General features: G+C 50.2%; 1 protein-coding gene across 1 annotated transcript; it reads left to right on the top strand.

Moving 5' to 3' along the window:
- Nucleotides 1-1,915: 1,915 nt before the first annotated feature.
- Nucleotides 1,916-13,606, top strand: LOC117592534. The gene is made up of 8 exons (XM_034286394.1): nt 1,916-4,087; nt 4,218-4,484; nt 4,554-4,621; nt 4,686-4,747; nt 4,807-6,668; nt 6,843-7,386; nt 7,561-8,604; nt 8,953-13,606. The coding sequence occupies exons 1-8, from the start codon at nt 2,495-2,497 to the stop codon at nt 13,479-13,481; spliced, it is 9,969 nt and encodes a 3,322-aa protein (XP_034142285.1). The 5' UTR covers nt 1,916-2,494; the 3' UTR covers nt 13,482-13,606.
- Nucleotides 13,607-13,646: the final 40 nt, after the last annotated feature.

Here is a 13,646-nt window from a genome sequence, read left to right as displayed (position 1 = left end):
CTGGTACGTGACTGGGCCTCCGCATGCCCATATGGGCATCGATTGTACATAGTTGGACAGTTTGGCAGCGAGAAAATGCTGTTTGCAGGCCCTGCCCTAAAAGTGCATTGTGTAATGGTCCCAGGTCCAGTATCAGTACCAGTACTCGTAAAAACTGTTTCGGTGATCCAAGTTATTTCGGCCGCCTGCCAAATAAGGGCCGACATGGACACGTTACCTTGGAGTGCATTTTGGTTTATTGTTGAATTAAAATTAATTGAACTTGGGGCTTCAGCCAGCGACTGCCAAAAGTTGCGCATAAATTTCGTGTACGCCTCTGTCAGTGTCGTCTCAGAACTCAATTTCAATTCCAAGGAAATCTGTGAGACGGCGAGATGTCATCATTCAACTACACTCTGTACAGTCTCTACAGTGGAGATCTGCTGGAATCCGTCTCTAATTAGTCACTCTGCCATGCCAGCGAGCACTGCACACAGTACCCAGTGGCATAGTTTCCAATTGGCATTTGATCTGAATTGTAGCTTGTTTGTCCCAGTTGCAGCGTCAGTTCTGCGAGTTCCAGCTAGACCCATGCCCATGTCTGGGGTCCGCTCTGGTCGGTTCGGTGTGCTCTGTGAATGCTAAGCAGGCTCCACTGTATTCTCCACTTAATTTTGCATTGTATCTTTTCTCTATTTGTTCGTTTTCGTGTGCTTTTATTATGTGTGCTTCGGCGGCAAACAAGTTTTGATTGCTTTTGGCTTCGCATGAAAATGAGCCTCAGCTCGGAGCCGCTCGACCCGTATGACGTCAGTCTGGAATTAGACAAGAATTGGATCTGTTTTTCTTAGTATATCTTATGTAGTATACTCGTACTCGTACTTGTCCACCCTCGATCCGGAGGCCGAGCCGGGCTTCTCTTGGGAGGCAGCACTCCGACTTTGGGCATAGCCGCTTTCCGATGTTTTTCATCTGCACCCACCAAAGGCCGTTATAAATCAATTGGGCCATAGCCTATACATAAATTGTGATCCGAGTGGAGCTTACTCAGCTCTGTGCTGGGGTCTAGTCTGGTCTGGTCTTGCCGGGGCGCCCACGTAGCGCCGTCGGGCTAGACGATCGAAAAAGTATCTACAAACTTGGCGAAAATGCTGCGGCTGACTAATCAGCGTCAGATACTATTCATAATTTAATTGTGCATCCGCCAGACACAGTCGGAGACCAATTTTGGATTCTGAATTTTTTCCCTGCACCTTCGTGTCTGTCTCTCTGCCTTTGGCTCTCAATGTCCCTCTTTTTTGGACGACTGTCCGGTCATCATACATCTGTTTGTTTTGTTTCTACTGCCACTTTCACAAAAGATCGATATTCGTGTTGTGTTTATTACCCGTATGTATTAATATCTTGCAAGGGTATTATGATTTCTTAACAGATGTTTGCCGCAAACTGAAGGAAGCATCTACGAACATCTAGAAAGCATCTCCGTTCCATTGCTCATTTCTCGTCGCAGGGGAAAATGCTTTAAAAATCTCATGACAAGTACGATCGATCTGCAAGGGTATTTGTAGCGTCGATCGATGTAAGTACCTTATGGCTTCTTTTCTTATTGGCTTATTGAACTCGGAGTTCGTGTTTCGTGGCAGCCAAAAGCGGCAAAGCGGCCTACGCATCCGTCAGATACACTGCCATACCTACGCTGTGCAGTCGCAGCCGCTGTCGCAGCCGCTGGCCTGGCTTTGTGCGAAGGCGTTTTGCCTCTCCCGTTCCCGTTCCCGTTCCCACTCGCTAACGCTCATGAGTCCAAAGCTCCAACGACCGAAAACCCACAAACGCTGCCGGTTCTGCTGCTGCTCTGCTGCCACTGCTGTTGCTTGCGAGTGGTGGCAGCACACAGATAGTCGCTTGAAAGCCGTTCCAGACGCGATCAGTTCGTTTTGAGTTGTGCTTCGCGACGGTTGCTGATCTTCCAGTGCTCCCAAATATAAAATACAAATTACCGAAAACCGAATAAAACCGAATAGTATCTCCTCCGCCTCAGTCAAATCTCCATCTCAGAGTGTATCTCCATCTCTATCTGCCCCCTGCTATCTGTGGCTGCATCTGTAACTCTCTCCCGTGAGAGTATTGCGAGTGTGCGCCAGTGTGCGAGTGCTAAGCTTTTTGCTGTCGCCTATGTGTGAGAGTATTGGTGCTTCGGTCTGAACTATGGTTCGCGTGCTCGTGTGCGTTTAACACTCGTACGTATCGTAATTTAAAAATAGGTATTTCGACATTCCGCCGTGGAAACGATGTGACACACCAGTCCAGATACCCACAACATCCACAACGAAACAACGAAGCAACGAAACAAAACGATCTAAACCGCGAAATATTACTAATAACCCCTGCCAGGGCCAAGAGCAGCAATAATTGTGATTAACAAACGAACCCCGACCCCAAATAAGCCCCAAAAACCAACCAGGTGCAACGCCAGTCTCTCACTCTCTCAGTCAGTGATTACCTCATCTGTGTCAAAATGGTATCAAAAAGCAGTAAAAAGAAACAAGTGTCGCAGAAGCAGCAGCAGCCGCCAGCCACATCGACCACAACCACATCGTCGTCGGCCTCGGCCACGAAGCTCACCAAACAACTGGGACCCGACGCCACAGCGACACTCACCACCAAGAGCAGCTCCACCTCGATGGAGCACGAGTCCGTGTCGTATGGAGAGCCAGTGGCGAGCACCTCAGCCGCCACACCTGGATCAGTGGCCAGCACTTCAACCATTCATCCCATTTCCATGCCAGCTGCTGGCGTCAGGAGCTACAGCAGCAGCAGCAGCAGCAAGAGCAAGGCTGCCATGTCCAGCTCCCAATCCTCGTACACAGAGCAATCTCAGTCCAAGTTGCAGTCCAAATCCCAGTCTCAGTCGGAGCAGTACAGCAGCAGCAGCAGCAGCACCGCCAAGATCTCCAGGGATTACTCCAACGAGAAGATCATTGCCTCGATCGATCTGCTGGAGAGTGAGAAGAAGGAGCCAGTGTTCTCCGTTCCCATCGAGGTGGTGGAGATCACAACGCCCACGCTCTCCATGTCGGCCAGCGGCGGCAGCCTCTCTAAGATGTACACGTCCTCGTCTTCCAGCCAGCAGCAGCAACAGCAAGCGAGCAGCAGCTCCACTTACTTCGCCTCCACAACCAGTTCCAGCTCCACTCGGAGCGCCAATGAAACGCTCATTGCAAGCGAGAGAGCCGACGCAGCGGCTACCGGTATGACATCATCCGGCGCGAGGAAACAGGTTGGCTTTGACACGAGCAGTAGCACCAACACAAACATCAATACCAACATCAATACCAATACCAACACCAACATCAAAAGCAGCAGCATCAGCAGCAAAAACTTCAGCGAATCTCAGAGCGTGCCAAAGCTGCCACCCGTCAGCGGAACAGCTGATGGGCACGACACATCGGTGACGTCGTCAAGTTGCCCCGAACCGGTTGCCGCGCCGTCTACCGCGACCACAACAAAAGCGACGTCATCCACCTCGCAGAACGATAAACTGGAACTATTGTCGGGAAGCGCAGCCACAACAGCTGTGGACCATAACAGGGCCACGTCATTGACGTCCAACACTGAGGTCAGCGAGAGCACCACACGTAGCAGCTTGAGCAGCACAAAGCAGTCCAGTTCGTCGTCCAAGAAGGAGGTGTACGACGTGAAGACCAAGACCTGGACAGAGCTCAGCGATGGCACCACTACTCTGCCTAGTGGCAACACAAGCAAGCCGACCTTCGAGCGGTACGTCAGCAAGGAGTCGGACGGGAGCTGCAAGGTGACGTACAAGAAGAAGATATACGACAGGCGCAACAATAGGTGGCGCGTAGTGGACGAACGGACTGTGGACAGCACCAATGACCGGGGCTATCCCGAAATAGTCGATGATGTCATCAACACAACCACCACAACATACACCACGAAGGTGTACGACACGAAGCTCGGCAAGTGGACGGTCGTCGACGAGAAGTCGTTCACAGATAGCAAAGCTTTCGTGCCCAATGACATTGCTCGTGAAATCGAGAAAGATAATACCGATGTGGCAAACATAACAACTACCACGGAGGTAACGAAGGTAAGTCATATATATACATAGATTGTGCGTGACGGGGCGCCACACCAGTCACCAGCTCCGCGCTATTTCCACACATGGGTGTGTTCCCCTTTGGATATCTGTTCATATGTTGAACCTGTTTTCCCATTAGATTTTCGATGCGAGCATCAACGACTGGCGTGTTCTGGACGAGAAGGTGCACACGGATGTCATTGAGAAGATTGTAGAGACGCCCAAGAAGACCATCTACGTGGATGAGTTTGTGGAGATTGAGAAGAACACCTCGATTTCGGAGAACAATGAGAATATAACCCTGAATCTGAATGAAACATCGAAACACAAAAATATTACCGAGAATATTTATGATGAAATCGATTATGTGCGCACCGATAAGAAACGCTTAGACGATTCAAGAAACGTAAGTAGTAGATTAGGCGATAGTACCCCAAGAAAAATTCCTATCCATTTTTTGTTGTCTTTTCTTCAGCGTGGAGTCGTCAAGAACAAAACTACGACGCACAGCGAGCGTTGCATCTGTGAGATCTGCACATGCGGGTAAGAATTGCATAATAGTTCAATCATCGAGGACTTCTCTCAAATATAATTGTTCGCATTTCAGACGACATCACTGCTCAACCAGCACAACGAAATCCACAGAAAACACAATCATTGAAACTGATGGCAAGTATATTCATATGAAACTAAGATTCTCGTATATTAATCTGTATACTTCCCAACAGATACCCTCGACGAAGCATACACAAGAGTACGTACAAATACCTGGTCGAAGAGAGACAATGGAAGCATTCCCAAGCCAAACGAAGACATATTAGTGGACTACGTAGTCATAAAGAAGCCAGAAGACAATCTAAAGCCAGAAGGAGACTTCACAGTGCCCACGAAAGAGCCATACAAGCCCGGCGAGAGGCGTGAGAAAATTGTACACACAGACAATCTGCGGACAGAGGGAGAAATGACCTTCAACGAGAGGGAGGAGTATCAATACACCGTCCGTCCTGGATATGTAAAGCCCACGGACAACCTTAAGCCCGAGGGTGAGTTCTACAGCCCAGAGAAGCCAATATATCAGCCGGGAGATCGCCCAACACAAGTTCGACACAAGGACAACTTGCGGCCCGAAGGCGAGTTCTATACACCCGACAAGCCAGGCTTTACACCAGCCGAACGGCCCACCCAAAAGAAGCCCGTGGATAACCTTAAGCCTGAAGGGGAATTCCTTGCACCGGAAAAACCCGCCTATCGCCCAGGAGAAAGGCCTGAGAAAATTATCCGGAGCGACAACTTGCGCACTGAAGGAGAAATGACCTTTGTGGAGAAAGAGGAGTACCAATATGTGGTACGACCAGGACAAGTAAAGCCCACTGATAACCTCAAACCAGAGGGGGAATTCTACAGTCCTGAGAAACCGAAGTATAGACCAGGCGATCGTCCCACTCAAATTAGGCATGAAGACAATCTGAAGCCCGAAGGCGATTTCTACACTCCAGAAAGACAAGGATACAAGCCCAGTGAGCGTCCATCCCAAGTACGACCTGAAGACAATCTCCGACCAGAGGGGGAGTTCTATACTCCGGAGAAACCAGGATTCAGACCCGCTGAAAGACCAGTCCAGAAGAAGCCTGAGGATAACCTAAGACCCGAGGGAGACTTCCACAGTCCCGAAAAGCAGAAGTATACACCTGGAGAACGTCCTACCCAAGTCAGACCTGAGGACAATCTTCGTCCTGAGGGAGAGTTCTACAGTCCCGAGAAAACTAAGTACAGGCCAGGAGAACGTCCTACCCAAGTTAGACCTGAAGATAATCTCCGACCAGAGGGAGAGTTCTATGCTCCGGATAAACCTGGATTTAGACCCGCTGAGAGACCTGTCCAGAAGAAGCCAGAGGATAATCTGAAACCCGAGGGAGATTTCTACAGTCCCGAAAAGAAGAAGTATACACCTGGAGAACGCCCTACGCAAGTCAGACCTGAAGACAATCTCCGACCTGAGGGAGAGTTCTATACTCCGGATAAACCAGGATTTAGACCCGCTGAGAGGCCTGTCCAGAAGAAACCAGAGGATAATCTGAAACCCGAGGGAGATTTCTACAGTCCCGAAAAGCAGAAGTATACACCCGGAGAACGCCCTACGCAAGTCAGACCTGAAGACAATCTCCGACCAGAGGGAGAGTTCTATGCTCCGGATAAACCTGGCTTTAGACCCGCTGAGAGGCCTGTCCAAAAGAAACCCGTGGACAACCTAAAGCCCGAGGGAGAGTTCACGAAGCCTGAGAAACAGTGTTACAAACCTGCTGATAAGAATGAAAGGATCATTCGTAAGGACAACCTACGTACCGAAGGTGAAATGACGTTCGTGGAGAAGCAGGAGTATCAATACGTGGTCCGTCCTGATCAAGTCAGACCCACGGATAATCTGAAACCCGAGGGAGATTTCTACAGTCCCGAAAAGCAGAAGTATACACCTGGAGAACGTCCTACGCAAGTCAGACCTGAAGACAATCTCCGACCTGAGGGAGAGTTCTATACTCCGGAGAAACCTGGATTCAGACCCGCTGAGAGACCTGTCCAGAAGAAACCCGTGGACAATCTAAAGCCAGAAGGAGATTTCTACAGTCCGGAGAAACCGAACTACAGGCCAGGAGAACGTCCTACCCAAGTTAGACCTGAAGACAATCTCCGACCAGAGGGAGAGTTCTATGCTCCGGATAAACCTGGATTTAGACCCGCTGAGAGGCCTGTCCAAAAGAAGCCTGAGGATAATCTGAAACCCGAGGGAGATTTCTACAGTCCCGAAAAGCAGAAGTATACACCTGGAGAACGCCCTACGCAAGTTAGGCCTGAAGACAACCTCCGACCTGAGGGAGAGTTCTATACTCCGGAGAAACCAGGATTCAGACCCGCTGAGAGGCCTGTCCAGAAGAAACCCGTGGACAATCTAAAGCCCGAGGGAGAGTTCACGAAGCCTGAGAAACAGGTTTACAAACCTGCTGATAAGAATGAAAGGATCATTCGTAAGGACAACCTACGTACCGAAGGCGAAATGACGTTCGTGGAGAAGCAGGAGTATCAATACGTGGTCCGTCCTGATCAAGTCAGACCCACGGATAACCTGAAACCCGAGGGAGATTTCTACAGTCCCGAAAAGCAGAAGTATACACCTGGAGAACGTCCTACGCAAGTCAGACCTGAAGACAATCTCCGACCTGAGGGAGAGTTCTATACTCCGGAGAAACCTGGATTCAGACCCGCTGAGAGGCCTGTCCAAAAGAAACCAGAGGATAATCTGAAACCCGAGGGAGATTTCTACAGTCCCGAAAAGCAGAAGTATACACCTGGAGAACGCCCTACGCAAGTTAGGCCTGAAGACAACCTCCGACCTGAGGGAGAGTTCTATACTCCGGAGAAACCAGGATTCAAACCCGCTGAGAGGCCTGTCCAAAAGAAACCCGTGGACAATCTAAAGCCAGAGGGAGAGTTCACGAAGCCTGAGAAACAGGTTTACAAACCTGCTGATAAGAATGAAAGGATCATTCGTAAGGACAACCTACGTAGCGAAGGTGAAATGACGTTCGTGGAAAAGCAGGAGTATCAATACGTGGTCCGTCCTGATCAAGTCAGACCCACGGATAACCTGAAACCCGAGGGAGATTTCTACAGTCCCGAAAAGCAGAAGTATACACCTGGAGAACGTCCTACGCAAGTCAGACCTGAAGACAATCTCCGACCTGAGGGAGAGTTCTATACTCCGGAGAAACCAGGATTCAGACCCGCTGAGAGACCTGTCCAGAAGAAGCCAGAGGATAATCTGAAACCCGAGGGAGATTTCTACAGTCCCGAAAAGCAGAAGTATACACCTGGAGAACGTCCTACGCAAGTCAGACCTGAAGACAATCTCCGACCTGAGGGAGAGTTCTATACTCCGGAGAAACCAGGATTCAGACCCGCTGAGAGACCTGTCCAGAAGAAGCCAGAGGATAATCTGAAACCCGAGGGAGATTTCTACAGTCCCGAAAAGCAGAAGTATACACCTGGAGAACGCCCTACGCAAGTTAGGCCTGAAGACAACCTCCGACCTGAGGGAGAGTTCTATACTCCGGAGAAACCAGGATTCAGACCCGCTGAGAGGCCTGTCCAGAAGAAACCCGTGGACAATCTAAAGCCCGAGGGAGAGTTCACGAAGCCTGAGAAACAGGTTTACAAACCTGCTGATAAGAATGAAAGGATCATTCGTAAGGACAACCTACGTACCGAAGGCGAAATGACGTTCGTGGAGAAGCAGGAGTATCAATACGTGGTCCGTCCTGATCAAGTCAGACCCATGGACAACCTGAAACCCGAGGGAGATTTCTATAGTCCAGAGAAACCGAAGTATGCACCTGGAGAACGTCCTACGCAAGTCAGACCTGAAGACAATCTCCGACCTGAGGGAGAGTTCTATGCTCCGGATAAACCTGGATTTAGACCCGCTGAGAGGCCTGTCCAAAAGAAACCAGAGGATAATCTGAAACCCGAGGGAGATTTCTACAGTCCCGAAAAGCAGAAGTATACACCCGGAGAACGCCCTACGCAAGTCAGACCTGAAGACAATCTCCGACCTGAGGGAGAGTTCTATACTCCGGAGAAACCAGGATTCAGACCCGCTGAGAGGCCTGTGCAGAAGAAACCCGTGGACAATCTAAAGCCCGAGGGAGAGTTTACGAAACCTGAGAAACAGGTCTACAAACCTGCTGATAAGAATGAAAGGATAATTCGTAAGGACAACCTACGTAGCGAAGGTGAAATGACGTTCGTGGAGAAGCAGGAGTATCAATACGTGGTCCGTCCTGATCAAGTCAGACCCACGGACAACCTGAAACCCGAGGGAGATTTCTACAGTCCCGAAAAGCAGAAGTATACACCTGGAGAACGTCCTACGCAAGTCAGACCCGAAGACAATCTCCGACCTGAGGGAGAGTTCTATGCTCCGGATAAACCTGGATTTAGACCCGCTGAGAGGCCTGTCCAAAAGAAGCCTGAGGATAATCTGAAACCCGAGGGAGATTTCTACAGTCCCGAAAAGCAGAAGTATACACCCGGAGAACGCCCTACGCAAGTCAGACCTGAAGACAATCTCCGACCTGAGGGAGAGTTCTATACTCCAGAGAAACCAGGATTCAGACCCGCTGAGAGGCCTGTGCAGAAGAAACCCGTGGACAATCTAAAGCCCGAGGGAGAGTTCACGAAGCCTGAGAAACAGGTTTACAAACCTGCTGATAAGAATGAAAGGATCATTCGTAAGGACAACCTACGTACCGAAGGCGAAATGACGTTCGTGGAGAAGCAGGAGTATCAATACGTGGTCCGTCCTGATCAAGTCAGACCCATGGACAACCTGAAACCCGAGGGAGATTTCTACAGTCCCGAAAAGCAGAAGTATACACCTGGAGAACGTCCTACGCAAGTCAGACCTGAAGACAATCTCCGACCTGAGGGAGAGTTCTATGCTCCGGAGAAACCAGGATTCAGAGCCGCTGAGAGACCTGTCCAGAATAAGCCAGAGGATAATCTGAAACCCGAGGGAGATTTCTACAGTCCCGAAAAGCAGAAGTATACACCTGGAGAACGCCCTACGCAAGTCAGACCTGAAGACAATCTCCGACCTGAGGGAGAGTTCTATACTCCGGAGAAACCAGGATTCAGACCCGCTGAGAGACCTGTCCAGAAGAAGCCAGAGGATAATCTGAAACCCGAGGGAGATTTCTACAGTCCCGAAAAGCAGAAGTATACACCTGGAGAACGCCCTACGCAAGTCAGACCTGAAGACAATCTCCGACCTGAGGGAGAGTTCTATACTCCGGAGAAACCAGGATTCAGACCCGCTGAGAGGCCTGTTCAGAAGAAGCCTGAGGATAATCTGAAACCCGAGGGAGATTTCTACAGTCCAGAGAAACCGAAGTACAGGCCTGGAGAGCGTCCATCCCAAGTTAGGCCTGAAGACAATCTCCGACCTGAGGGAGAATTCTATACTCCGGATAAACCAGGATTCAGACCCGCTGAGAGGCCTGTCCAAAAGAAACCCGTGGACAATCTAAAGCCAGAGGGAGAGTTCACGAAGCCTGAGAAACAGGTTTACAAACCTGCTGATAAGAATGAAAGGATCATTCGTAAGGACAACCTACGTAGCGAAGGTGAAATGACGTTCGTGGAGAAGCAGGAGTATCAATACGTGGTCCGTCCTGATCAAGTCAGACCCACGGATAACCTGAAACCCGAGGGAGATTTCTACAGTCCCGAAAAGCAGAAGTATACACCTGGAGAACGTCCTACGCAAGTCAGACCTGAAGACAATCTCCGACCTGAGGGAGAGTTCTATGCTCCGGATAAACCTGGATTTAGACCCGCTGAGAGGCCTGTCCAGAAGAAGCCTGAGGATAATCTGAAAACCGAGGGAGATTTCTACAGTCCGGAGAAACCGAAGTACAGGCCAGGAGAACGTCCATCCCAAGTCAGACCTGAAGACAATCTCCGACCAGAGGGAGAGTTCTATGCTCCGGATAAACCAGGATTCAGACCCGCTGAGAGACCAGTCCAGAAGAAACCCGTGGACAATCTTAAACCCGAAGGAGAGTTCACGAAGCCTGAGAAACAGGTTTACAAACCGAGTGACAGAACGGTGAAGATAATCCAAAAGGACAACTTGCGAACTGAGGGTGAAATGAGTTTCGTTGAAAAGAAGGAATATGAATATGTCGTGCGACCGGAGCAAGTAAGACCTATAGATAACTTGAAGCCGGAAGGAGAGTTCTTCAGCCCAGACAAACCGAAGTATCAACCAGGCGAGCGGGTTACCGTTGTGCGGCAGAAGGATAACTTGAAGGTGGAGGGAGAGTTTTACGCACCCGACAAATCTGACTTCCAACCTGCCGAAAGGCCCAAACAAAAGAAGCCGCTTGATAATTTGAGGCCAGAGGGAGAGATGGTTTTGCCAGAAAAGGAGAAATACAAGCCCGCCGATAAGGTTACTAGAGTGGTTCATAAGGATAATCTCCGCTCTGAGGGAGAAATGACTTTTACGGAGAAAACTGAATACCAGCACGTGGTTAGACCCTCTCCGGTTAGGCCGGAGGATAATCTGAAGACCACGGGTAAGTTCTACGTACCAGAGAAGCCAGCAGTTACAAACGGGGAGCGCCCCGAAGCGGTCAGGCCCAAGGATAATCTGAAGCCGGAAGGAGCTATGTACACCCCTGAAAAGACCAAATACGAGCCTGCCTCCCGACCAGAGCAGAAGAGGTATGTGGACAACCTGAAGCCAGAGGGAAAGATGCACATGCCAGAGAAGGAATCGTTCAGGCCGGCGGATAGGGTGACGACAGTAATCAGGAAGGATAACCTAAAGACCGAAGGTGAAATGACCTTCACACAGAAGGACGTGTATCAGAGTGTGAAGCGGCCCGAGCAGGTAAAGCCGTGCGACAACCTGAAGGTCGAAGGAGAGTTCTTCACACCCGATAAGAAACCATTCCGTCCGGCCGAGCGACCTATCCAAAAGAAGCCAAAGGACAACCTGAAGCCAGAGGGAGAATTCTACAGAAGAAGCGATAGGACGGAGACCGATAGCACCACGATAGAAACCACAAAGCGAGAGACACCCAAGCGACCGGTGGATAACCTTAAACTGGAAGGTTCCATGACAGTGACCCGAAGGGATGACTATAATAAAAAGGAGACCAACAAGACCACGGTAGAGAAGGTTCAGCGGACACAAAAGTATCAGCACAACAGCTCCTCCATTAGCCTGGGAACCGACACCGCCATCCGCAAGACCACCAACCAGATGAACTATGTTTCCGGCAAGGATGCCGTCAAGCAGGTGGACTCCGACAGCCAGAACCCAGTGGATGGTCTAATTGTAGTGTCCACCACGAGGGTGACCACTGTGATAGGAGGTCACAAGAAGGAGCCCGAAACCGAGTACGTGAAACGCCCAGCCAGGATAAATGTGAATGTGAATGTGGCCAAGAACACCACGACGACGAATATCGAAAACACCCAGAACGTCCACAAGGAAACCACCTCGATGCAGCGTAGCCACAATGTGGTCGAGAACACTGCAGTAAACAGTGAGCTGATCCGAGGATCGGATGTCTCCAGCAGGGCCATCCAATCGAGCACTACGAATCGTGGCGGCCAGATCACCAGCCACATCACTGGAGACACCGGCTCCCAGCATGTAGTGTCCGGAAGAACCGTCTCGAACTCGAACATAACTGGGGATTCCACAACTCGAGTGATCTCTGGAAAAACAATCACCAGCAACATGACCGAGGACTCTACGTCGAGGGTAGTCTCAGGAAGGAACGTCTCCAGCAACATCATTGGAGATTCATCCACTCGCGTGGTGTCCGGAGGGAACCTCTCCAGCAACATAACTGGGGATTCATCCTCCCGATTGGTGTCCGGAAGGAACGTCTCGAGCAACATGATTGGAGATTCATCCTCTCGCGTGTCGACTGGCAGAAACATTTCCACAAATATCACCGGAGACTCGTCGTCCCGCGTGGTATCCGGTGGGCAAAACGTGACTGATGATTCAACATCGCGAGTCGTCTCGGGCGGCAGGACCTCCAGCAGCAACAACATTGTCACCGGCAGCTCTACATCCCATACGAGCTCCTCCAAGCATTTTCATCACCGCAAGAGCGAGTTCTCCTCAGAGGCTGATGTCTCGAACACGATCTTCCATCGCAAGAACGTCGCCACAGACTCGGCTGCAGCCAATGGCAGTAGTCTAACTTCAAACGGCAAAATGATGCGGAAAAGTATTCTGAATCTGCACGAGCAGCCCTCCAGCACACCAGCCCATGGCAGCGATCGACAGAGCTACAGCAGCATCCACAGGCAAAATCGGGAATCGGACCATAACACCAGCTACTCCAGTGAGCGCCGCAGCTCCAGTGTCCACAAGGAGAACAGGGAGAGCAACACAAAGAACTCTTCTTCCATGTCAAGGATAATTTCCGGAGGAGGTACTGGCACTGGCACTGCCACCGACAGCAGATCAACCATCACACGCACCCAAGTGTTGGGTGGTGGCATCGATTTCCCCTCCCAATCTCACACCCATGTGGGAGGCCATGGCAGGCGCCACCATCATGTGTCCAGCTCCAGCGGCGGCATCGAATTTCCCTCCTACAGTGCCCACGGCGGACACACCGAGCGTGTGGTCACGCGGCGGGGCAACCAGTCTTCCATCAGCCTCGGCAGCGACACAAAGTGCACGGGATCGAGTCAGTACAAGAGCGAGTACATCAGCGCCCCGACCACCACCTGTGCGGTGCATAATATTAAGAAAGGTGCATTCCAACATACCAGGAGTACTCAAGAACACAAGTTCTTCAAGACCTCAAACTAATCGACATTAACCGACAATTAAATGACACACATACATATCTGTGTAGCACTAACACATCCATTTACCTACCATATTAACGTATAAGTTTCCATGACAATATTTGTATCTTATCTTTTATATCCGAGAATCCAGATTAACAAATAAATATCATTTTTCGAACAAATC

Source organism: Drosophila guanche, unplaced genomic scaffold, assembly GCF_900245975.1.
Source record: "Drosophila guanche unplaced genomic scaffold, DGUA_6, whole genome shotgun sequence".
Taxonomy (NCBI): Eukaryota; Metazoa; Arthropoda; class Insecta; order Diptera; family Drosophilidae; genus Drosophila; species Drosophila guanche.
Note: the sequence above shows the minus strand (reverse complement) of the source record. Positions and strands in the feature narration are given on the sequence as shown.